Source organism: Apodemus sylvaticus, chromosome 14 (assembly GCF_947179515.1).
Source record: "Apodemus sylvaticus chromosome 14, mApoSyl1.1, whole genome shotgun sequence".
In the NCBI taxonomy this organism is placed as follows: Eukaryota; Metazoa; Chordata; class Mammalia; order Rodentia; family Muridae; genus Apodemus; species Apodemus sylvaticus.
Window position 1 is genome coordinate 58,599,606 of NC_067485.1, and position 25,281 is coordinate 58,624,886.

The following is a 25,281-nucleotide window of genomic DNA, read 5'->3' on the forward strand; positions in this document are numbered from 1 at the left end:
TCTGTGGACCAGGTGGAACCCGTGTGCACCCCCAGGGAGCTCCGAAGGTGAATGTTGCTGTGACCTCCCCTGTGCTCCGCTCACTCCGCTGGGCAGCCGATTTCCCCAACCGGGCTGGCGCACACTAGGTTAGCCTTGTCGCCTGGGCCCTGAGTCCAGGCAAACGCCTGGGAGGCCAAGGTCCGAGCAAAGTTCCCCTAGGGCTATGTCTGTTATTTGGGTCCGCCAGGTGACCCGGATGGCGGGCGTGCGTGTCCGCGCTCCGAGAAAGCACAGGGAGAGTCTGTTGTGCTAATAACCTCCTGGGCTGGTTGACACACAGATGGCCCACCAAGCCGCCCAGTTCTTGGGGTCAGTCCTGTGCCTTTTGGGGCCTAGACCCCCGTTTTGTTAGCCTCAGGCTACGCTTGTTAGCAGTCTCTGCCCTCCCGAGCACTCTGGCTCCTGTAGGCAAAATGGCGGCGCGTGCACCGGCCGGGGCAAAAAAAAAAAAAAAAAAACTCCTGGCTGGGTTGGCGCCCCGATGGCCACTCGAACAGCCCAGGGCCTGGGTGCAGGCCAACGCCCGTCTGGCTCCGACCCCTGCGGTGTTGGGCCTAGGATTATGTTTGTGTACCTCAGTCTGACTGATCTCTGGAGCCCGGGATCAAGATGGCGGTGAGTCTCTCCTGACTGGCGGGCAGCCGAGTTCTGAAGTGGCTTCCGTGCAGCGAAAGGCTCCGCAGAACCGCAGTTGCTTGCCGCCCGGCTGGTCAGAGAAGGTCAGTGGTCGTGGGCGCAGGGCCTAACTGGACCCTGTGTCGCCTTGGTTCCACCGCTGATGGCCCTTCAGCTGGAGCAGCCACTGCTACCGCCGCCGCCGCCGCCGCCCGCTTTTTTTTTTAATTAAACCAAAAGGGTGAAATGATGCAAGATATTTCCTACCCATTCACATTGCAGCAGAGAGAGGCCAGTGATTGGAGAGGAGAGAGGAGGAGGGGCGGAGACAGAGGGAGCCTGGGAGCTGCAGGAGGGAACAGAGGAGAAGCCACAGATCCAGATGGTGTCGATGTGTTTCTGGTGTGCTGAGAGGTTAGAAATCTTGGGATAGCCGGGCAGTGGTGGCGCACGCCTTTAAACCCAGCACTTAGGAGGCAGAGGGAGGCAGATTTCTGAGTTTGAGGCCAGCCTGGTCTATAGAGTGAGTTCCAGGACAGCCAGGGCAACACAGAGAAACACTGTCTCGGAAAAAAAAGAAAGAAAGGAAAAGAAAGAAATCTTGGGATAAAACTTTATCATTGTAATTTGGCATTACATAATTGGGAGTTACATACACTTAGATATGTTTGGTTAACTACTGAAGTTTAAGAGTCGCGCTTTGCGGGATACTTGGAAGGAGTGGGTGCTGGGCAGGAGAGTGGGACCGGCCGGGACTTGGAGCAGAGTCCTGGCCTGGCGGTACTATAGTTTAACAGTTTCCCACTACGGGAAACCTCAGGAGCTCTGCTTGCTGTAGATGCTGCTGGCAGGGTAGCCATGGTGGGGTACTTCTCCATGCTGTGTGGGCACCAGCATTACCAACCTCATCTCCAACATGTCAGCATTTACTTCTGCCTGCTTTTTACCAGCTCATTTGACAAAGGAGAAGCCAGTTGGCATTGTCTCCTTACTGAGGGGGCTCTAGAGACTGCTCCTACTGAAGTGTTCACTGATGCTGAGACCACAGAGGAGTTTCAGTTGTCCTCAGAGTGAGTGAGTCACACTCCATGAGATCCAGGCTTTACTCACACAAGGGCTAGGGAAGGTGTGCTTTTATTTTAAAAAGCAGGAACCTGCTTTTAAAGGAAGCCGGCAGAGTCAGGCGTTGGAGGCCTCACACCTTCAATTCCAGCAATTGGGAGGCAAAGGCTGGCAGGTCTCTGAATTTGAGGCCAGCCTGGTCTACAAAGCTAGTTTCCAGAACAGCAGAGCCACACAGAGAAATCCTGTTGGGTGGAGAGGAGGAAGCTGGCAAGGGCTGGAGAGATGGCACAGCAGTTACAAGAACTAGCTGCTCTGCTTCCTCTGCTCTGCTCACTCTGCACTGTTCTGCTCGCTCTGCTCTGCTCTCTGCTCTGCTCTCTGCTCTGCTCTGCTCACTCTGTTCTGCTCTGCTCACTCTGCTCTGCTCTTTGCTCTGCTCTGCTCACTCTGCTCTTCTCTGCTCTGCTCTGCTCTTGTAGAGGTCCCAGCAACCACATGGTGTTTACAGCCATCTACAGTGGGGTCCTCAGCCCTCTTCTGGTGTGGGTGTACCTGTGAGCAGAGCATGCATGCACATACGATGCCTAAACAAATGGCAGAAACTACAGGCTGAACTCTGGCTTAGCCTCCCTGTTGCAGCCCATTTGCTGTCATCAACTGTTCACAGTGGACTTTGAGAGCAGATAGGAATGTCAGCTAGGGCTGGATATCCAAACCATCAGACTCCAATTCTGAAAGCATGCTGCAGGACTCTGGATAGAAACTGACTCACTGTTTCTGGTGTGAGCCAACTCTTAAAGCAGTCCTGGGGTGTACAGAGCCATATTGGGGAGTCATACCACATGGTAGGAACTTGACATTGGCCAAGGACAATCCCTGGCTTCGGGCAGGAATCTGACATTAGGGCATAATAGGGAAGTAGGCTACAGCAGAAATTTTTATCCTAGGGTGGAGAAGCTCAGAGTGAAGGTTAAGCTCATTGTTCCTCCAGGTCTACAAATTCCTGAATTAAGCGAGTGACCCACCCAGCTGCCAGAGCAGTTGAGACAAGGACCGCCAGGAGAAGCTAGACGACTTCCGCCAGAACTCAGCCCAGAGTGTGGGGGAAGGGCTTGCCCAAACTGTTAAAAGGTCTAACCACCATTAAAGTTGGAGCCTCAGTCGGTAAAATATCATCCTGGCCTTCTTTCTTTTCACCCCTTCCCCATCTATCCCTCAGCTTCTGTTCCAGAAACCCAGTTCGTAGTAGCTGCAGGCAGCTATGAAATACAACACTGGGGGCCAGCTCCCACTTGCTAAGCTGATGAGGGGGTGAGATAGCCATTTACTGAGAGCTGCAACTGTCTTAGTTGAGGTTTTACTGCTGCAAAGAGACACCATGACCAAAGCATCTCTTACAAAGGAAAACCTTTAATTTGGGGCTGGATTACCATTCCGTAGGTTTAGTTCATTATTGTCATGGTGGGAAACATGACTGTGCAGGCAGACATGGTACTAAAAGAGGAGCTCAGTGTTCTACATCTTGATTAATATGCAGTAAAAGGAGACTGTGTGTCATAGTGGGCATAGCTTGAGCATATATGAGAACTCAAAGCCCACTCTCATGGTGACACACTTTCAACAAGGCCACACCTACTCCATCAAGACCACACCTAAAAGTGTCACTCACTATGGACCAAGCATTCAAACATGTATGTCTAAGGGGTCGTTCCTATTCAAACTACCACAGCAACCTTTCTTGATTGAACCTAAGATGAACAAGAGGCAAGGGAACTTGATCCAGTCAAGATAATCCCTACCAAAGAGCACTGGGACAGATGGCTCTGAGATCAAAGCATAGCTATGCACATGCACACACAGACGCCATAGTCATGCATGTATACACACAAAGACACCACAGCCATACATGTATACACACAGACACCATAGCCATGCATGTATACACACAGACACCATAGCCATGCATGTATACACACAGACACCATAGCCATGCATGTATACACACAGACACCACAGCCATGCATGTATACACACAGACACCACAGCCATGCATGTATACACAGACACCACAGCCATACATGCACACAGACACCATAGCCATGCATGTATACATAGACACCACAGCCATACATGCACACATAGACACCACAGCCATACATGCACACATAGACACCACAGCCATACATGCACAGACACCACAGTCATGCATGCTTACACACAGCCGCCACCCCACAGTCATCTCCTCACACACACAACACAGGAGCAAAATAAATACAGGTTAGAGTAATAAGGGATTCAGGCTGAGGCTACAAATGGAATTAAGCAGTAGACACTTTTTAAATGTAATTTCCTTGAAGCAAGGAAACAGCACATAGTCCTGCCTTGGAAGGTTGGGATGAGATAGGCTGGGGTAACAGTTCTACACAAGAGAGTGGAAAGAGAGCAGTTAGCATCTCAGCAGTCCTTTGGAAAGTCTTGTTTAAGTATGATGCTCATGGAAAGAGACCCCAGGAATGGTCACTTACCTGACCATAGACCTAACATAATGTGGGAACACTGATGGCCAGGCAGCCAGTTCAGAACCAGTTCCAGCAGGCTCACTTCTCTGGAGACCTTGTTGAAGAGGGTATTCTCTTGCTGTCTCCAGACTCCACAAGGTTCAGGCTCAAGCCCACCATGTGCACCTTCCTACTGTCTGGAGCTATATATTCTGGAGTTGAGTGCCCAAGTCCAGAGGTCTCAGCCTCTCCTGGCCGGTTTTCAGGGGACTCTGCCTGAATCTGAGCCTGTTCGTTCTTTTAGACAGTTGCTAGGACCAAGAGGCATGAGCTCAAGCAATATTTACTGCAGACCTAGCCTTAGAGAGCTGAGGTCCTGACATGTGTGACTCTCCCAGGAGTCATGAACAAGCTCTCTACCTGGAGCCCTACTATCTGATGCCACAGGCTAAACAATATTCCCATCTGTACAAAGATGCTTGGTTCTCTTTTGGTGTGTCCTAATGTTGAAGTATCCAGATCAAGGTTCTCTAAAGGATTGGCCTGAATTGCCTTTAGAATGAGATATCTGAGAAAGATCTGCTTAGAATCCACTCACTGAAAACACAAATGAAGCACTTGCTGCATGCAAGGACATCCCCAGTCACTTAGTTTTTAATTCAGAGAACAAACAAACCTCCTGGGCTCTCATTCAGTCTAGTGTTGGAGAGAGTTCCAGTATCTTGCAGTTGACCCCCCATGATCTCCTCCAGGTATGGATTCTTTCACCATTTAAGTAAACACAGTGACAGAATAAAGAAGTGAATAGAGTCTTATATCTGGAGGGAGAGCTTTAGTCCCCAGAGTTGAAGATCTTTGGCCAAAGCTTGGGTCTCATATACCTGATTTCCACTCCAGGCTTGAGGCATTGCTTGTAAGGGGAGGGTTGCAGGAGATGAGGTCCATGCAAGCAAAAAGCGCAGGGAAACTGGAGGGTTTATGGCCAGCTCCTGTGAGACTCTAGACCAGTAGTTTTCAACCTTCCTAATGCTGAGACCCTTTAATACATACAGTATGTTGTGGGGACCACAAACCATAAAATTACTTTTGTTGTTACTTCATAACTGTAATTTTTCTACTCTTCTGAATCATAATATCTGTGTTTTCCAATGGTGACCCCTGTGAAAGGGTGGGTTGACCCCAAAGGGGTTATGACCCACAGGTTGAGAACCCCTGCTCACCCAGCCCATACCAGGCAAGTTTCCCAGCTGTCCTGCATCAGAGCCTGGGCATAAGGTATATAGAGCCCCCTGCTCACTTGGACCTCACACCCCTGCCCACCATGCCCATGTACACATGGCCTGATCATGTTCTCCATAGGACATCTCCATGTGGGCCCATAGAGAGCTGATCAAAGAGAGGTCAGGCCTCTGATTCTGCTGATTCTACTGTGCCCAAGCCATCAATACCTTCTTGTAGATATGGCTGAGGGTTTTTTCCAGTCCTCAGACTTATCCGTTCTGAATCAGCTGATGGTCTACTTGCTTCTGAGCATGCCCTGCTCAGTCCTTGTCTATATGCTCCTGACCCAGCTGAAGGGCAAAGAAGCCAGTGATTCAGAAAGAAAGAATGAGGAAGACTGGGGAAGGTGAGGAGGCTTCAGGACAGGGTGTTCTGGGGGAAGACTCCATACACTGCTGTCACAGACCCTGGTGTGAACAGATGTTATTTTTACAACAGGGTCTTAGATTCTCGGGCAGATACAGGTCTCCACTGTCTTTAGAAAAGGATAGAAGACTCTCTCCTGGCAGTCTTACCTCCTTTGACAACTTCACTGTCACTTCCTGTCTCAAGATGCCACTATCCTTCGAGCATTTTTCTCCATCCTTAGGTCTGGAGAGCCATACACCAGAAGGTTGCCAGCATGAGGTATATTTGCCACTGATAACAAATCCAGCCACTCTGGAGCCAGAACCAACCTGTGAACCAGACACAGGTGCAACTGCGGTCAGGCCAACACACCCACTGTCTGCTGTAAGTCTCCCCATGCGTCAGCCAACAAAGGCCACCTTTCTCACCTCCTGCCTTTGCTGCTGTGGGCCCGCCTACTGAGGAAGTGGTTACACTAGACCTGATCTTCTACCCATTCTGCAGATTGAGCCTGTTCTGTCACCTCTCTTGGGCTCAGCTTCTGAATTCCTAATAAAAGCTAGTCTTCAGTCGGGCGGTGGTGGTGCGCACCTTTAATCCCAGCACTTGGGAGGCAGAGGCAGGCGGATTTCTGAGTTTGAGGCAAGCCTGGTCTACAGAGTGAGTTCCAGGACAGCCAGGGCTACACAGAGAAGCCCTGTCTCGAAAAACAACAACAACAACAACAAAATCTGGTCTTCATCTCCCCTGAAAGTATCCCCATAGCATCTCTTCATGTTCTACCCATCAAGGTCCTTCTCTGATTTAGCTCTTTTTTTGGTCTCTAGGAAACCCTGGAACTTTTTTTTTTAATCAATCCTTGAGGGTTTGTTTCTTCCTGGGTATTCTGGTGATATATTCATGAAAATACCTTTGAAGGCAGATATGCCAGGGGACACATCTAATGTCAGAACTAAGAGAGGGAAGCCCTTTTCCCATTAGAATAGATGGTGAGAAGGAGATCGGGCTAGACCACAGAGTAAGACCTGGGAAAGAGAGAGGAGAGATGAGAGAAAGAGAAAGGAAAAAGAAATGGACTCAAGAGCGAATCTTATTGGCCCTGAAATCAATCCTGTGTCGACCCCCGAGGTGCCAGGTTCACATGCGTACCACCACACCAGGCAGTATATTTTTTTTATTGTTTTTACTGTTTCCTGTGGCATAGGAACCCACCAAAGGCAAACATGACTTAATGCTAGGCACAGAGCTAGGAAACTGACATTAGCCTCCCCACATCATTGTAGCTTCTGTTCATTGAGAAATGTTAAGTCATTTTCTTAGGACCAGCTTTTGCCAGGTACTAAGTAGAGATGAATCATTCAACACATTGCAGTTATCTCTGTCATACTGGTGGGCTGGATGCAGAATTCCAGCCCTCTTGAACAAGCCAGGCTCTGTAGCATCCACTCTTGCAGCCTGATTTTTGCACTGGTTACTATGATGATGTGATGACAACACTATCATTCTAAGAGTTCATAGCTCTAGGAGAAAATCACTTGCTCAAATAGGTGAATTGCTCTACTTGCTGCCACAAGAGGGAGACAGATCTCTAAGCTGGCACGTGTTGGGTGAGATGATAGGATTGGGGACTTGGGTGGGAGAAGTTTGGCTTCCAAATCCAGTTGCTCCTTGAGTCTAGCCTTTGCTGACCCTTCCACTCCTGGGCACTGCCAGAGTCTCTAATACTCTTCATCAGACTGGGCATTTCACACACAATTCTAAACTACAGCTCCAGGCTTGGATCTAATTCACAGTGGCAAATACACCTTGCCTTGAAAAAATGGTAGCCCTTCCTATTTAGGAGTGCTTGCAGGAAACCAGTTTTCACAATAACCAAGAACTATAATGCTTCAGATGTAAGGGACACTATTTCTAAATTTTGTTGTTGTTTTTTGACCAGGGACTGAAAGCCAAGCCCTTGCTCTACCACTGATCTATACCCTAAAATGACTCCAGAAAGAAAACATGAATTTACTTCATTAATTGACTGATATTATTTATGTGTTTATATATGCATGTATATATGTATATATTTATGTACACTGATGTTCTGCCTTCACATATGTCTGTGTGAGGGCATCAGATCCCTTAGAACTGAAATTACAAATATGAGTGCCATGTGGTGCTGGGAATTGAACCAGGGTCCATTGGTGAAACAGCCAGTGCTCTTAACTGCTGAACCATCTCTCCAATGGTCAATTGATTATTTAAAAAGATTTACTTTTAACTATGTGTATGTTCATGTGTGTGTGTGTGTGTGTGTGTGTGTGTGTGTGTGTGTGTAGGTCTATGCAGGTGAGGGTATGGATACTCTCAGAATCCAGAGAGGGCATTGGATTTTCTAGAGTTGTTACAGGGAGTTATAAGACAGTATGTGTCCTCTACAAGAACAATATATATTATTCTGAGACATCTCTGCAGTCCTGATCTTTTTTTTTTGTTTGTTTGTTTGTTTTTTAAGCAGGGTCTCACACTGTTGCCTAGGCTAGCCTCAAACTCATGACAATATGTCTTAGCCTCTCAAGTGTTGGGATTACAGATATGAGTCATTATGCCAGGCTGAAAAGAGAAATTTTAGACATTCTTATAAAGATGAGAGTTAGAAGGAACTGGTCCTAGATTTTTCTGACCTGGCTTCTGAGACACAGAGGTCTGCATTCTAGAGAACGGGTTTCCAGTTGCCTGGACAACAGAAGCCTAGGATAAGGAAAGTAGATGCCCTCCCTCAGTCCTCATCCTTCTAGGAAAAACAGGGTAGCATCCATGGACTTTTACATATTAAAATTCCTCTGTGAATTCTAGAAACTTCTTTAAGTGGGTTTAGTGAGAGAAGTCTTACATGGGAAGCAAAAATGATTTGTGTATTTTAGCTACACAGGCTATAAAATTCTTTCTCAGGATGACTGTAGCATCAACAGTTTCAAAGCTGAGATAGAATTGAAATGTCTGAGGCCAGCTTGTGCTACATAGTGAGCAGTTAGTCAACCTAGGTCACATACTGACCCAGGAGAGAGAGAGGAGGAGGAAGGGAAGTCATGGGGACGAGGAAGGAGAATTCTGAGACAAACTTTTCTAGAATTGGAACCAATGCTAGGCCATAAATCATAAGCTACGAACCATATTGCAGCCCAAAGCTATCTTTGCACAGCTTCTGTCTTTGATTTGTGGGTCCTAGTCTTAGAGGCAATCATGAGCTTCTTGAGGAAGCTTGTGGATAATGGGTTTGCCTGTAACAGCAGGTGCTTCCCAGGAGTTTGGTGCAAACAGTGGTTGAGAGGCCACTGTCAGAGAGGAACACGGCTTTCAGAAAAAGGCCTCAAAGGATCACTATGCAAGCCAACAGCAATCACATGTTCTTTACATCTCTGGAGCACCAAAATGACCTGGTGGTCCTCCAGCATGAAACACTAGTGGAGCCAGGCAACAAAGAGGTCTGCGGGACATGTGGTATGGTACAGGACCAGTGTACCTGGAATCTAACTCCAGCCGACCCAGTTCCTGTGTCAGAGGTCAGAGGAAATTCAGGGCTAGTCAGGAAGTCACTGGACGGGGTTTCTAGGCATCAGGGAGACCAGAAGCTTCCATAAAAACAAAACAAAACAAAATCACAGTTGATGGTAATGAAGTGTGGAGAGCAGGAGGCCTGAGGAGAAGGCATGGCCCTATATGCCACCATTCTCCTAACATCCTGGGTTGTACACCGGCTTCCAGACACTGAAGAGCTGGATAGCTCAACAGCAAACTAGGAAGTGGACTAGAGCCAGGCTGGTGCTGTCTCCTCCTCCTCAACCCCAGCCACGGTGAACAGAAGTAAGGAACACAAGCACTCTGGACAGAGATCACTTCAAGGAGTATATGCGGTAGGTATGTAGGAAAGAAAACGGTGCGCACGATTGGAGTCACTAGAAAGCCAGGAGAGAACAAAAGGGCTGACAGAGAGGCAACCTAAGGACATGGTGATTCAAGATTCAGGAGTTTTGCAGAATCCAATGACTGCTGGCTAGGCTGCTAAGCCTTTCAGTGTAGGAATGGCTGGCCAAACGTACCGTGCTAGGGAGTATGGTATGTGTATATGTGTGTATACAGGTGTGCACATGACTGCAAGTCTATGCATGCAGAGGCCAGGTGTCTTCCTATCTTGCTCTATATGTTGTGTAGCAAGCAAGCACTTTACTGACTGAGCTATCTCTCCAGCCTGGAGACTAATCTTTAAGATAATTCAGCTCTTTGAGGATCCAAAAGAAGATTTAGGAGCAGCCTGGCAACTGCACAGGCTAAAGACTTATGTCCTCCCTGTGTGTATTCATTAGCTCCCCTCCTTGTTTAGACATGAGTGAGGTAGGACAAGTTCTATGGCAATTCTCAGTCATCTTCAGCCGCATGTCTCAGGCTTTCACATTGAGGCCTTCTGCTGTCTCTGATACGTTGTTCAGCTCAGCCTTTAGGACGAACAAATTCAGAAACTTAAAAGCAAGAGAAACTATGGCCTGGAGAGTTGGCTCAGTGATTAAGAGAATGTGTGGCTCTTGCAGAGGACCCAGGTTCTATTCCCAGCACTCACATGACAGCTCACATCCATATGAAACCCTAATCTCAGGAGATCTGACACTCTTCTCTGGCCTTTGTGAACACTAAGCATGGAGGTGGTACACAAACACACGTGGACCAAACACTCATATGCATAAAATAATAATTCAGGGAGGTTGGGAGGGAGGGAAGAAAAAGACAGAAGTTATGCTCACAGTGTGGTATACATATTAGGCTCAAAACACAGACATGAGGTGTTGGGTCTGAGTTGCCTATCAGCCTGGTCTACACAGTGAGTTCCAAGCCAATCAAGGCCACATAAATTGTCTCACTGTTCTGGAAGTCTGAATCAGTTGTGAGTTGGTCAGTTCAACAGAAGGTTCTAGAAGTCCCTGTATCACTTCTTTATAGATTCTGTAGCTGTTGAAAACCCCTGGAATTACTCAGTTTATGCCTTCATCACTCCAGAATGTATCTTTAGACTATCCTTTGTATGTGCCCAAATCCCCCCTTTCTTATGAGGGTAATGGTCCTTACATCAGGGTCTGCCTTAATCTAGCATGACCTCATATTTATTTATTTAACCTGCATTTTCAAATGACATTACAGCTGAAGGTTTTGAATAGACGTTAATTTGGGGCTGACACACTCTAACCTATCACAAGAGCTAAGAACAAATTATAATCAACGTATATTAAACTTAGATGTAATGGTTATTTTTACATGTCACTTTGAGTGGACCAAGGCATATTAAGATGCCTGGCTCAGCACTCCTCCTTAGAGTCTGAGGGTGCTCTGGATGAGTTTAGCATTTTGATCAGCTAGCTGCCCTTCTCCTGTAGCAGGGAAGCTGAATGCAGGATGAAACTACGGAGGTGAAACATTTCATCCTATAAAACCTCATTTTAGATGCAGAATGCTCTAAAGCAATAGTTCTCGACACATGGGTCACAACCCCTTTGGGGGCCGCTTATCAAATATTTGCACTGTGATTCCTAACAGTGGCAAAATTACAGTTATGAAACAGCAACAAAATAATTTTAGGGTTGGAGGTTATTAAATGAGGAACTGCATTACAGAGTCGTCACATCAGTACAAAGGTTGAGAATCACTGCTCTTAAGGTAAAACATTCCATGATAAGTTCAAGTAAACAACTCAACAGCTTTAGTTAAGTCCCTGAAATCAATAAGATTCACATTAGAGCCGCACCTTTCCACACACACAGAGGTGCCTCAAAAACTGCAAATTATCCATGAATCGAGACAAGCTGGACCACCTGGACTGGGCTCAGATCACAACCACCTGGAAGATTCAGAGACTAGCAAGCTATGCATTCTGCAAGCTGTGCACTCGGTGTCCCCAGCTTTCCTATCCTGGGATGGGCTATAGTGACAGAGCTGTCTTTTCTGCTTCTGTAACTCCATAAAACTCACTAGCTCACCAAGGTGTACTTTGGGGTATCCTTCCCTTGGTCTATTACTGGTTCCCTCTCTGGGCTAAGTAGGCATTTGTTCATTATCCCCCCACCCCCCACTGCCAAAACAGTGTCACATGTCTAGTTCAACCTTTTGAGAACCAGAGAGGTCAAAAAGAATTCTCTTGGGGATAGAGAGATGGCTCAGCAGTTAAGCGCACGTGCTGCTCTCGTAGAGGACCTAGGTAAGATTCCTAGCACCCACAGTGGCTCAGCTGCCTCTAACTCCAGTCCCAGGGGATCTGATGCCCTCTCTGACCTGTGGCACAAGTGCACACATGGTACAGACTAAACTCACATAAAATGATTTTAAACAACAATTCTCTTTGTTTAGCTGGAGAGCTCAGTAATACAGCTACAGCTACAGCTCCAGACCCAGATGCATTCTGACATGTCACCCAACCCAATATACGATCTCATGGGAAAAGTCACCCGCTTTGTCCCTCTGGAGACAACCACTCTCATTACCACTAGTGCCCAGGCCCACTTACTTCCACAGCACCCACTCTGATATAGGCAATTCATTGAAATTCTGGGCACACAGTCAGCCACAGCTCATACTGAACATTCTATAAGGACTCAACTGATCACAACTTCAGTGATGGTGGAAACTGTCATAAGGTCCATGATACCTGGAGTTCTTCATTAGTACGTACTTACACTGAGAGATTTAAAACTACTATCAGACTAAGAGCTCTAGAAGAGCAAAGACCATAAAAAATGTAGACCAAAACATTAAGAGTCAAAGAGTCAAAAACCGTGTGTGTGTCTCCCTTAACATGGATATTTGGAACCAAACTCTGAGCTTCAGGCTTGGCTCCAAGAGTTATTTTATAGTCAGAACTGACTTTTTAAAAATGTTTGAGAATTTGCTATTTTTTTTTTCCCAATAAGGCATAAAAAAGTCCCTTCCCCACCCTACCTTCCTGTAGTTGACACACTCTGCTACCCCTAAGCACTGGTGTGGCAGTGAGCCTGATAGATGGCCTCTCTGACCCAGCAAAGCCAAGCTAGAGGTCTTGCCAGGGGCTCCTCAGGGGAGGAAGTGGCTGGACAGAATCCAATGAATACATTCTCACTCTCTCAGCAGAGCCTCCACTTACCTGCACGCCTTTCCTCTTTCTGCTCATCAGTAAATAAGAAGAAAATGTTAAGAAAACTTGAATTTGTCACAAATATTTTTTTCTACTTTGCAACATAATATTTCTTGATAACTGGTTATAGCTTAATTTAATATTTATAAATTTGAAAAGCTTATAACAAATTATCAAAACAAGGGGCTTGTGCTTTGACCATGAATGTACAACGTACAATGCTTTGCCATTATCCACACGAGGTAGGAAGGCAAAATAATAAAGATAGCAGAAGTCATTAGAAGTCTAGCAGATTTTTGAAAGGTTGAGATACAAAAGGGGCAATCAAATCAACCAATCATTAAATTTAAATATGAACCACGAGAATGCAAATTAAGTACTGTTTATTTGTGCAGAATGTTATTGTAGGTTTAAGGCCTTATCTATTAGATATAAAAACTCTGGTTTAAAATAGCAATGTGATCTAGAGATGGCAGATGGGGACTATGGTAACCAGAGTATTTGAATGTTCCTGTTATCTACAAGGAACAAACCCAGGAAATCTCATGTCCCTATACAAGGTGCCTCAGGAATGCCCTAGAGCTGAGGGGCACTGCTATCAACTTGTGATGGGGGAGTCCTCTGCACTGGGGAAGAGTGCCAGTGATGGGCAGGGGGAGCTGGAAGGAATTCATCATACGCACAGTCTCCTAAACTCTGGGAGATGAGCCACAGCCATCATGTTAGCGTCGAGGCATCAGGAAGAACGGGCCAAGGGTGAGCATTCTTTTCTGCCAGCCTAGACGTCACTGCACAGTAACCATTTCTGTGGCACAGCACTATCACCAAACCAGAGAGAACTGCATCTTCCTCAAACTGCAAAAACTGCTTATGCCATTAGCTCAGCTTCACAGTCTTACGCAGTCAAAAACAGAACCCTGGCAGTATTCACTGAAGGTTAGATGGGAGCCCAAGTGAATTCACCACCGCGATGAAATGGCGAAATGCAGCTTACTGCTTGGGTGACTCGTGGGCATTTACAAATGTCTTATTTTCTGTCCAACCTGATATTCCATCAACATAGAAAAAGGCATTGTGTTTATTTATTTTTTTTATTTGACAAGCAGCAACATCATGTTTGTCATTTTAATGTAGATACAATTATTAGGTTATCTGTCATATTACAATATTTAAGTTTTTATTTTATGTCCTTTAAGATACATTTAAAAAAAAAACACATCAACTGCAAACGTGAAGGGGAGAAAGCATGGTACCCAACCGAATTCCACATTTCAGCAATACTTCACTCATTCTTTTAATAAAGTTTTAAGAAACGTCATATTGACATGAGCTTGAAATATCTCTAGGCATTTTCTCTGACGCTCATGACGTGGCACTGGTGATGTTGTAAACAGCAGAAAAACAGGGGCTGCCAGACGACCAAAGTATGGAGGCACAGGCCTGCTTTCTCCCACAGGAGCTCACCAAATGGGGATGGCAATGACCTCACACCCGCACCAGGAGAAGGCGTCACGCGACGTAACTGTATTCATCTGCAGATGCTTGGCTGCGCTCAATGTACTGCTTGTCTATGAGAACTTCTATGCACTTCTTAATCATGCTGATACTGGGATTGAACCTGGCTCTTGACTGGCTGATTACCTGTGAGGCAAACAGGGAGTCAAACTATTCAAGTTAACTAGCAAAAGCATCCATTTCCAACCAGCTGTAAAGAGTCTCCCATTTCAGCTTCAACAGACCTATCTAAAGGAAAAGGGTGTGTGAATGTTGACCTGAAAACAGGGTTTTGTAACAATGGCTGATGGAGCAGGTAACACATCACCGTGCCACACCTATCAGTCCCTACATGATGACAACAGTGATGATTATGTGCACAGTAAAAGGAACATCTAATGGTTGCATTAGAGAGGAAATGAAGTGCAGAATAAGATATGGCCCCACAGGGTCAACATGCTCCATGCTATTTAGTGCTAATGCTACTTTTACTCCAATGCTTTTTCTTCAAGCTGCAAACCTTTCCTTCAGTGCATGTTGAGAGCACTGCACCACCAAGCAACCCTAGCATGTTCGTCCCACACAAATATTTGTGCATAAACAGCATGAAGGAACACGTTGAAGTGGCTCTCTTCTCCAGATGGAAAGGCCATTTAACAACTTGGTATGTTTAGGATCTTTAGTTCAAACATAGCTAAGTCAGCTCTAAACTGAAATTTTGAAAATTTGAGAACTATTTAAAACAAACATTTCTTTATGCTATTTGGCCAACATTAGTCCTGCCTCAACGTTAACAAGGTCCAGCTACAGAGCCCGGAGTTTTTCCCTTTTACCTCTTGAATGAGGGCGTTGTGCCGAAGCACTTTGCGTGCTTTCATGATGCGGACGATAGCAGCTTGAAGATACATTTTCCGGTCCTCATCTACAGCGCTTCTAGTCTGTTCCAGTTCCTGTTTTTATGAAAAATTGGGGGTGGGTCCCCCACAAACAGGACAGCGTCATTGATGGCTCAGCAGATGAGATTACTTGCTGCATTCATAGAAGACCCAGGTGTGGTTTCCAGCCTCACACTGGGGACAAGCCCCTCCCTTCTGGACTCTTGCCTCATGTATGAATAAGGTATACAAACAAGATTGCAGGCAAGACAAAACAAAAAAGTCTTTTAAAAAAAGCAAATCATATACTGGGCGGGTGGGGGGTGGGTAGGGAGCTAGCTTGGTTGACGAGGTGCCTTCTGTCTGTGTAAGTAAGCATGGTAGGGTTCTATGCCCAGACCTGTGTAAGAAGGCCTGGAACGGTGTCGTTTGTTAGTGCCAGCCTAGTGCAGGTCAGCCAGCCTAGACCACTTAGCCTGCTGTAAACCAGTGACAAAAATGCTACCTCAAAATAAACAGGGAGGGAAGGAGGGAGAGGAATGGAGGGACAATAGCTTCAAGAAACCACACCCCAAACTGACTATCAAATGTACACACTGCTCAACACAAAAAAGAAAAAGCAGCAGCCAACAACAGCAGCAGCAACAATAAACATATACTGGCGCTGTGCCAACACCACAACCATCCTGTGGCAACTCTCCTGGATTACAGATTTGTGAGTACAAACACAGGTCACCTTGAAGGTTACACTATTCTAAACCATAATGCAATATAAATATACAATAAAAAAGGAATTAAGTTGCACAGAGCAGTATTTCAGACTGTTGTCTTCTCAGTAAAGCTCTGTGCCAGACACCTTCAGATGGGGTTGTAGCACGGTGCAGTGATTAGCTCTCAGGGCACAAAATGGATAGGCTGCGGCTGGGGACTGAGGGGGAGGGTCCTCTGTCTCATTCAAAGAAGGCAGGGAAGAAAGGCCAGAAAAGTGTGATCATTACTGAAAAACAAGGACTTGAGGCATGCACAGAGGCAGACTATGCCAGAGGATTAGGGACAGTACAGCAGCTTTTAAACACAAATCTCTCAGATCGTCCATTCTACAGAAAAGGAGACCTTGGTCACATTAAAGTTCAAGACACATGGCAATTAAGATGCATGTCTCCCTCACGGACTAGGTCTTCCAGAGAGCCTGATGTCTGCTTTCCATCCTACACTGAGCACAAAAGGAAGATCTTTGAATAAACCCCACTCCACACCAAAGCAATGAACACTGAGGAATTCAGTCAAACGCCAGTCACATGACTATATACAAGACTATCAACCCCACTCCTGCTGGTTCAACAGACTGAACTGCCCAGGGCAAGCTGTGTATCCATGCACACGTTTGATAAGTATTTTCTAAGATTTTCTTTTATGAAATCAGTTTCAACATGAAATTATATCACGTCATGGGCGTTTTTTAAAGAGAAGGCAAAGAAAAGTTAAACTTTCTACCACTCTTGCCTTCCCTTCTTTAAGATAGGCACTCTATCTTTGAGTTACACTCACAAGCCTTAAGTATGTTTCAAAATAAAATATGGGGTTATCTGGCAGTTATCTGGCAGAGCATTCACATAACCCCTTTGAAGTTTTCATTCAATACTTAATATTTATTCACTCATTCATGTTCACATACTGTCCCTTCCTTACCCACTCTCCAGCTCCACCTCATATACAACTAATGTATGCTAAGAAAGAAGCATTCTACTCAGTACTGGTGATCGGTTATATATGCTCGGCGCAGGGAGTGGCACTATTCAAAGGTAGGGCACTGTTGGAGTAGGTATGTCACTGTGTGTGTGGGCTTTAAGACTCTCATCCTAGTTTCCTGGAGCACTGTCATGCTCCCACCTAGATAATGGACTGAACCCCTGAACCTGTAAGCCAGCCCCAATTAAATGTTGTCCTTATAAGAGTTGCCTTGGTCGTGGTGTCTGTTCACAGCAGTAAAACCGTAACTAAGGCAGAAGTGTAGACACTGTTAAGTTACCCAAGTTCCTTTAAGTAATTGGAATTCAACTCATGGAGTCATTAAAAGAAAAACAGGGTAGAAGGGCTGACTGGACAGAGAAGTGGCAGCAGTAGAGTAAGAGAAGGAGTAGAGAAACATATTGTATACACACATGAAAATATCACAATAAAAACAAAACTACCTATGATCCATATGTGTTAATTAATGAGTAGATAATTGAGCTGGATCTGCCTTTGTCTAAGCTGTTTATTTTTCAAACACTAACATACTGGCAAACAAAAAGGCCAACAAATGGAAGAACGACCAGAAAAGTATAACAAGTTAGTAATTTTAGAGTGCAGAGATCTGCTCATTCTTGGTATAAAATACTTATAAAATGCACTGCCAAAATAATTCTAGAAGAGATGATATTCAAACCAGTACTTACTTGTGGTGTATCCTTCTGCATTGACGTAGTAATCTTAAATTTTGTTCTCTTACTGCTGAAGTTCATATTTAATGAAAATGAAGATTCTGCATCGATATCTTCCTATATTTAAAACAAATTTTTTTTTCTGATTTCACATTTACCAGAATGTTATTCAGTTTCTATTTAGGAAGCAGCTATTTTAACTCGCAGCCATTACTTACACTACCTTCTGTCTGAAATTGCTGAAGTGACCATAATACTAACAAGTGAGCTGACTCTGCAGAACTGTTGCTTCCAAGGCTCTGATGTATCCAGTTAACCCCCAATAGTATTTTGTTTATTTTTGGAAAAGCCAATGGCCTTTTCTCCTGGTAAAGTTGATAAGCTAACTTACAGAGTTAACATGAATATCACACAACCTTAAAACTGCCAATATCCCATACAAGAGCCTTTATCTGCTAAGTGCTGAAATCCCGTGGGGAGGTTACCTTTTCTGAATCATGGTTAATCATTTTCACATCAAGTAATGACTTGATTGTTTTGGTCAGCTCCTTTTCATTCATCTGGGTGCTGTCTTGAAGTTCTTTGTAGCTGACAGTTTCACTGTTGTTAAAGGCAAGAAGAACTGCCATTTGGTAGGTTGTAACCATAGCTACATATGGTTTTCCCAAATAGTTCATTTTAACTTCACCTACAATTAAAACAAAATTTGACAGTACAGTGATCAACCAAAGTGTTTCCATTTGACATTCTGGATTGCTTTCCTTAAAAAAAAATAAATAAATAAACCAGAGACATCTTAAGGTTAATGCAAAGGCATTTGAAAATTCTTACATAGAGGACATGGGCTGTCAATGTTGAAGTAGTAAGTATGCAGCATATAGTAACAGGTCACCTATTACAACACTGTCAGAGTTTAAGCAGTGAATTTAGATAAATAAATAGCAACAGGAAAGCTAACGCACAACTGGTGGGAGGGAGAGGCGGCAAAACCAGAACTGAATGGAAGAAACAAAGGACAGAGAAAGAGAGAGGAGAGAGAGAGAGAGAGAGAGAGAGAGAGAGAGAGAGAGACAGACAGACACAGCTGTAAACTAACTATGTGTGTCCTCCAAGTCTGATGGCTGAAGTCCAACCCCAGTAACCACACTGTGGAAGAAGAAAAACAATTCCTACACACACACACACACACACACACACACACACACACACACACAGTCTTGAAATTAAAGATGAAAGTAAAGTTCAAACATATTTCACATGTTGGAAAAAAAATCAGAACAACCAATTTATTCAATAAACTTGCGCAATCAATGCAATACTACTCGTAAACCATAGTCTAAGATGCAAGCCAGTCATACAAAAGCAAATGACATTGGTACTGAGATCAACATTTTTAGGTAAAAGCAGGGTTCCTAATAAAGGTCACAGCACCAGGATCGACTTCCTTATATCATTTCTTTTTTGTGGTTTATAATTTTATGTGTGTGGGTGTTTTGCAGGACATATGTGCCTGGTCCCTGCGGAGGCCTGAGGAGGGTGTGGAGGCAGTGGAATCACAGCCAGCTGTGTGCTGTGCTCATCCACAGACCTTCCTGAAGCCTAAGAAGAGGTCCCTGTGCTTTGGCTGACAGTCTCCAGGAACCCAGAAGAATTTACATTCTTATTGTAAATAGAAGTTGGTAGACAAGGCTAAGGAAACTTTGGAGAACAGGTATTCAAAATATCTTACCCATCAGTCTGCTTTTCTAAACAAACTGTCTACTATCTATAAAATGATTGGCTGCAGAAACATACTGTCATTATAAAACTCAAAGAATGTCTTAAAGTGAACATTATTATCAACATTATATAGTTCCTTAATGATACCAGAAAGGGAGATGGAGGGAAGTGGATTAAAAACTAAAATTAGAACACAGGAATTAACATTCTAAAGGAACACAATCACATAAATATCATTGAGTAGTAAGCAATCGTTCTTTACCTGTACAGAGATAATGTAACCACGTCAGTTTCCTTCCACTGAAATGCTGGCTATAAAACAATTCAAACTGTTGAAAGAGAGAGACAGCAAGCTATTTTAGGGTCCTGAAACTTCTTTATTATGATACTGTAGTGGTCAAAGCATCTTAACCCACCTAATGATAACCTTGTCCAGCACACCTGCTGCGGATCCCCGCTAGCCCCCAGCTACATGAGTGTGCCTGCACCACTGCGGTCCTCTGCTGAGTCTGCAGCAACTCGCTGCTCTGGTTCTTGGACTTAGAGCACTCTACACAAGCACTGTGGTGCACACTCACGGTCCCAGAGACATGCAAAGCTGACACAGACTCACTTCAACCCAGGAGTCTGAGTCCCTGTCGGAAACAGCACTAAAAAGGACTAATTCAGGCAACTGGCTGCCCATGCCAAGCAGACATGGCTCTGAACTATTTCTCTTCTACAGTTTAAGTTGCTATGACACGTTAGCATGTTATTTATCGAGGTTTTATGTGTATGTATGTAAAGGATAAAGTTAACATGGCCATGTCATCCTCAAGCGTTTCTCCGCATTATTTTGAGAGAGAGCATCAGAAATCCGGAGCTTGCCCTCTGGGCTGCACTGGCTGGACAGGAATCCCCAGGGTCCTTGCATCTTCTCTGTGCACAGCACTGGGTGCTCACAGTCCTCATATCTGAGCTGCAGTCACCTCACCCCACCTCAGCCCCTGAGCCTCAGTCCTATCCCAACTCTTTATTTACAGCTTATCTACATTTCCCAAACCAACATCTGCTAATTTTACTTCTTTGTATAAAATCAGAAATAACATCAATAGCAATATTAATCTTATTAATATATTAACCTTATATTAATATAGCCTGTTTAAAGACCAAATATGCCATCATATACGCTTCAACACGAAAACCACACCTACATTTACCAGCACACAGCTTCCCATAAATGACAGGCTGGCCCGTGTATCTGTGTGGTTAATACAAAGTGGAGTCTATGATAACAGTCATATAAACAATCACACGAACAAAGCTTTAGGGTTCAAGGTGTCTCCCTATCCACTGCCTTTTGCTGATATTAGTACATTTAACTTTATAACTGTATGAACGAGAGCCTAAAGAGTCAGTAGGTAACAGTGCGTACACTGACTGCACAGGACATGTCGGCTCACAGAACCCACATCAAGTGGCTTGTAAAGTGCTCACTATTCCAGCTCCAGGGGATCCCACAACCTCCTCTGACTTCTGGGTCCTGAGTTCAAGTCCCAGCAACCACATGGTGGGTGGCTCATAACCATCTATAATGAAATCTGCCGCCCTCTTCTGGCCTGTAGGCATACAGGCAGGCAGAATGCTCTCTATATAATAAATAAAACTTAAAAAGAGTTCTTTAAAAAAGTCTTTTATCGCCGGACAGTGGTGGCGTATACCTGTAATCCCAGCACTCTGGGAGGCAGAGGCAGGTGGATTTGTGAGTTTGAGGCCAGCCTGGTCTACAGAGTGAGTTCTAGGACAGCCAGGGCTATACAGAGAAATCCTGTCTCAAGAAAACAAATCCAAAAAAAAATAAAAAAATAAGAAAATAAAAGTCTTTTATCAAAGATTAGGAACTTAAAAAAATTCCTTGGCTGGACTGGGTGTATAAAAGATCATAATCCTTTTTTTTTCTTTTTATTTGAGACAGGGTTTCTCTGTGTAGCCCTGGCACGTGAGCATGAGAGGCTGACTCACGGGAGCTGGTTCTCCATCAGTCACGTGGGCGTGGGCTGTGAAGACTGACTCCAGCTTGTCAGGCTGAGCCATCCATCACCCTATAGCTAAACTTTCATAAAATACCACACCTTATGAATTACAGGTGCTTACAAAGAGCTGGTAGGGCTATTATGTATTACAAATAAACCCCAAACTGAAATACACCTTTCTCTCTCTCTCTCTCTCTCTCTCTCTCTCTCTCTCTCTCTCTCTCTCACACACACACACACACACAGAGTCACTAGGATGTCTTTGTTTACTGCTGTCTTCCCGACACACTTACCATCTGTACACTTTTTTCTAACTCTTGGGGGATCGCAAATGTGGACGAAGGAGCCTGTGTGAGAGGCCATGCACCAGCCTAGAAAGGAACAGTGAGATAAAAAGTTCAGCAGCCATCTTCCTCGCAAGGAGCATTTCAGTGGTGAGCTACTGAGACAACCTTTTCTCTTTATTGGCATTCTGACAGTGCTATGGCCCTCACAGCGGGGCCCATTTTATCCCAAGTCTGTAATGTGTGGCCCACAACTCAGATGGCTGACCAAACGTTATCAGGCATCATTTGCTAACCTTTTATATCACACTGTCAAAATGATTCATAAATCTAAAAGAAAAAAAGTACTGTCATACCTGAAGGACATATATTTGGAAACTAATCCCCAGATCAATCACGGTGTCTTGGTTTCTGATGAAATTGTTGAACTTATTGTTGAGATCAGCGCTGACACTCATGTCTGTGTACATTCGATGTAGCTTGCTGGTAAACTCATAACCACAGGCTTGCTGGAAAACAAGTTGCAAAGCATATAACTTAAACTGAGAATGACCAGCCAGGTACCCATTAGGAGACCAGAGGGTTTGTTTTTTACATTTTTGTTTTTGTTTTTTTATTAATACTGAACTTGAAGGCCATGCTATACATCACTGGAAACCTGGGGCCCTTTGAACCTCATACTGACACCCACTACTGTACACAAATACACTCATGCCTGACCACTTACACAGCCTGCTGTATGTATACACATCGAGGACTGCTGTGAAGCATGCAGTCATTACATATAATGAGCACACTTGGCTGTTAGTACAATGATTTCTATGATATTATCTGTCACACTAAAGATTTATGTTACCTTTAATTTATTGATCATAGCTTCTTCAGAATCCATAGACATAGACAACCCGTGAATTAGACGTTTTGCTAGCATTCTTGCATAAAACTGCAGGAAAATGAGAATGGTTACTTTCGTTCCGTTGTGACTCGGAATTCAAAGCAGAGTGGCACTGGTGAGGGCGCCCCTGCTGCCCGGCTCACCTTCTGGAAGACATCCTTGTCGTCGATGTACTTGAAGACTGTGATGAAGCTGGTGAGCTTGTCCTCCACTTCATTCTCAGTCATCCCTTTCGCTGACTTCTTGAGCAAGTTGTCACAGTACTTAGCAAGCTCAAAGAGAAAGTTGTAATGCACCTTACAAAGGACCCTTAGGAGGGACGATTCACAGGCATGTCACTTAGAACAGATGTAAGGGCGTAGATGTGAAAGCAAGCCAGCAGACAGGCACCAGCAAGGGACACAAGCAGAGCAAAGGTGACGCGACGGACGCGCAAAGCTGCTACATTAAGTTACACTTCAAAATTATGAATGCAAAACATGTGTCATCAGCTAAGGTTTAAAAACACAAGATACTAGAACTAAGGGAAAAAACCCTAATCAGCGGTTAGTGACCACAATGCACAGTACACATGCCTTTGTAACAGGATTATCATCTTTATGAAATATTTTCTCCTTTGGTTAAAAAGGGCACATGGTCTAATTCTGAACATAAATTTGAATAAACAGACAGACAGACAGACAGAGCGGACAATTTTCATATTCTGAAAGTAAGTACACAAAACAAATTAATTTGCCATTCTAGTAACTTCCCTTTACCAACTTTGCATGAGATTACCTTCAAGCAACTAAACTTACCAGTTCAGGTGCTTTGCAAACAGACTTGGGTTCTCTGTAATTTACAACAGATGTAAGGGCCTAAATAAGAAAACAGCGCAGTGATTAGTTACCAGAAGTAACACGAGAGCACACAGGCGGCTGAGGACCAGCTGTCCACGCCCACAGTTCAGCTTCCTCCCTCTCTCTCTCTCTCTCTCTCTCTCTCTCCCTCCCTCCCTCCCTCCCTCCCTCCCTCCCTCCCTCCCTCCCTCCCTCTCCCCAGTACATAATGTGTGGGTGTTCACATAAATAACATCTACCTTAGCTACCCTTCTTCAAGAGCTTCCGAGTCTGTCACAGGACTGAGGGTATAAGCTAGCTGGACAGCAAGCCCCATGGCCCCAGTCCCTCTCCAGCACTAGGATTACACTACCACAGCACTGGTTTTACATGGGTCACCATCAGGTGAACATCTTCATGTACTATGAGAAGCCCAAAGCTGCACAGACAATTAGGCAGAAACTTGTGAAACCCTGAGTTAAAAAACTTCCTTCCGCTTAACCCAGTATTCTGTCACACTGGCAGAAAGATGACTATCTCACAAACCAGAAGTAAATTTCTTATGTGAAATATCAACTCAAATTCCTGGTGTCTTTCAAACCAAGAATGAATACAACCTAAATGTGGTATAGGTTATAGAGAAATACAGCCCTGACACTGCCAGGGCTGTAGCAAAGGACCAGTACTAAAGAACATTAGAGTTATGCATACCAGGCCACTAATAACTCAGTAACACTGACAGAAGACACTCTACAGGTTCATTTTAAAACTTAGATTCTTAACATTTTCTTTCTTCCTTTTTTGGAGTTTCTCTGTGTAGCCCTGGCTGTCCTTGAACTCAGAAATCTGCCTGTGTCTGCCTCCCAAGTCCTGGGATTATTTAATGTACATTTCAGTGTCTCAAGGATCTCAAACTTGAATGCCTAATGGAAGATGCCCAGCTGAAAACTGTACATCACAGGTTAAACAAAATCACATGGGCAGATCATGTGCATTGATTATTTGTTTAAAAGTTACCTTATCTAAAGCACTCATAAAATGCTGATCACCATTCAAAACAGTGTTGATAAGTTGAACGAATTTACCATGGACTTCCAAAACTGACTCCACAAATAGTGTTGGCATCTAAAAACAACATACAAAAATTTAAATCCACATTTTAAGATTTTTTTCAAGAACAAAATTTGGATAAAGAGTACTTATACACTCAAATTACACGAATACTCCTCCATACCCCCAACTCCACATTCTCTGGTTACACTGGTCTTAAAAGTTTAAGACTTCATTCATCATGCCTCGAGGGTCACAGTGTGAGTCCCTACATCCCAGGCTCATCAACACTAGAATGAATTCTGAAAAGAGGACTAGAAAGCTTGTGCCTGAGAATGAGATTCTGGAGTTAGCTGGGCAGAATGTCACTCCATACTTTGAATCTGCAAACCTAGCAATAAACTATGAACATGCGTAGTAACAATGCATGGTCACTAGTTACCAAGGGCATTTCAGATAGATGAAGGGTAGGCACCATGAGGGTATCTGAATGTGGCATTTTGAATGGCAATCACAGAGGCAGGGGAGGTTTTAAAGTCTGCCACATACAAAGCAACACGACTGTATACACACTGAAGAGAGTTTCCTGTCAGAAGGTTAACGTGCTCCGTGGCAATCAGTATTGTGAGGAAGCAGCTGCCAATGGCTTTAATCCCAAGGAGAGCTCAGGAAATTCAAGATTTAAAATATTAACACAGTTGCCTTAGTTTTCTATGACAAAACTCTT

At 44.4% G+C, this 25,281-nt stretch overlaps 1 protein-coding gene across 2 annotated transcripts in view; it reads right to left on the reverse strand.

The window, feature by feature from the left end:
- Nucleotides 1-14,060: 14,060 nt before the first annotated feature.
- The window catches only part of Cul2 (cullin 2), a 41,164-nt gene continuing 29,943 nt past the window's right edge, over nucleotides 14,061-25,281 (reverse strand). For both annotated transcript variants that reach the window (XM_052156915.1, XM_052156914.1), the window contains exons 11-21: nucleotides 24,522-24,629; nucleotides 23,484-23,543; nucleotides 22,830-22,958; nucleotides 22,648-22,734; nucleotides 22,148-22,300; nucleotides 21,801-21,878; nucleotides 19,758-19,824; nucleotides 18,262-18,464; nucleotides 17,792-17,893; nucleotides 15,312-15,428; nucleotides 14,061-14,625 (exon numbers count right to left, since the gene is read on the reverse strand). In XM_052156915.1, the coding sequence (XP_052012875.1) occupies nucleotides 14,494-14,625; nucleotides 15,312-15,428; nucleotides 17,792-17,893; nucleotides 18,262-18,464; nucleotides 19,758-19,824; nucleotides 21,801-21,878; nucleotides 22,148-22,300; nucleotides 22,648-22,734; nucleotides 22,830-22,958; nucleotides 23,484-23,543; nucleotides 24,522-24,629 (1,236 nt within the window). In that variant the 3' untranslated portion in view covers nucleotides 14,061-14,493. The remainder of the gene's footprint in view (nucleotides 14,626-15,311; nucleotides 15,429-17,791; nucleotides 17,894-18,261; nucleotides 18,465-19,757; nucleotides 19,825-21,800; nucleotides 21,879-22,147; nucleotides 22,301-22,647; nucleotides 22,735-22,829; nucleotides 22,959-23,483; nucleotides 23,544-24,521; nucleotides 24,630-25,281) is intronic.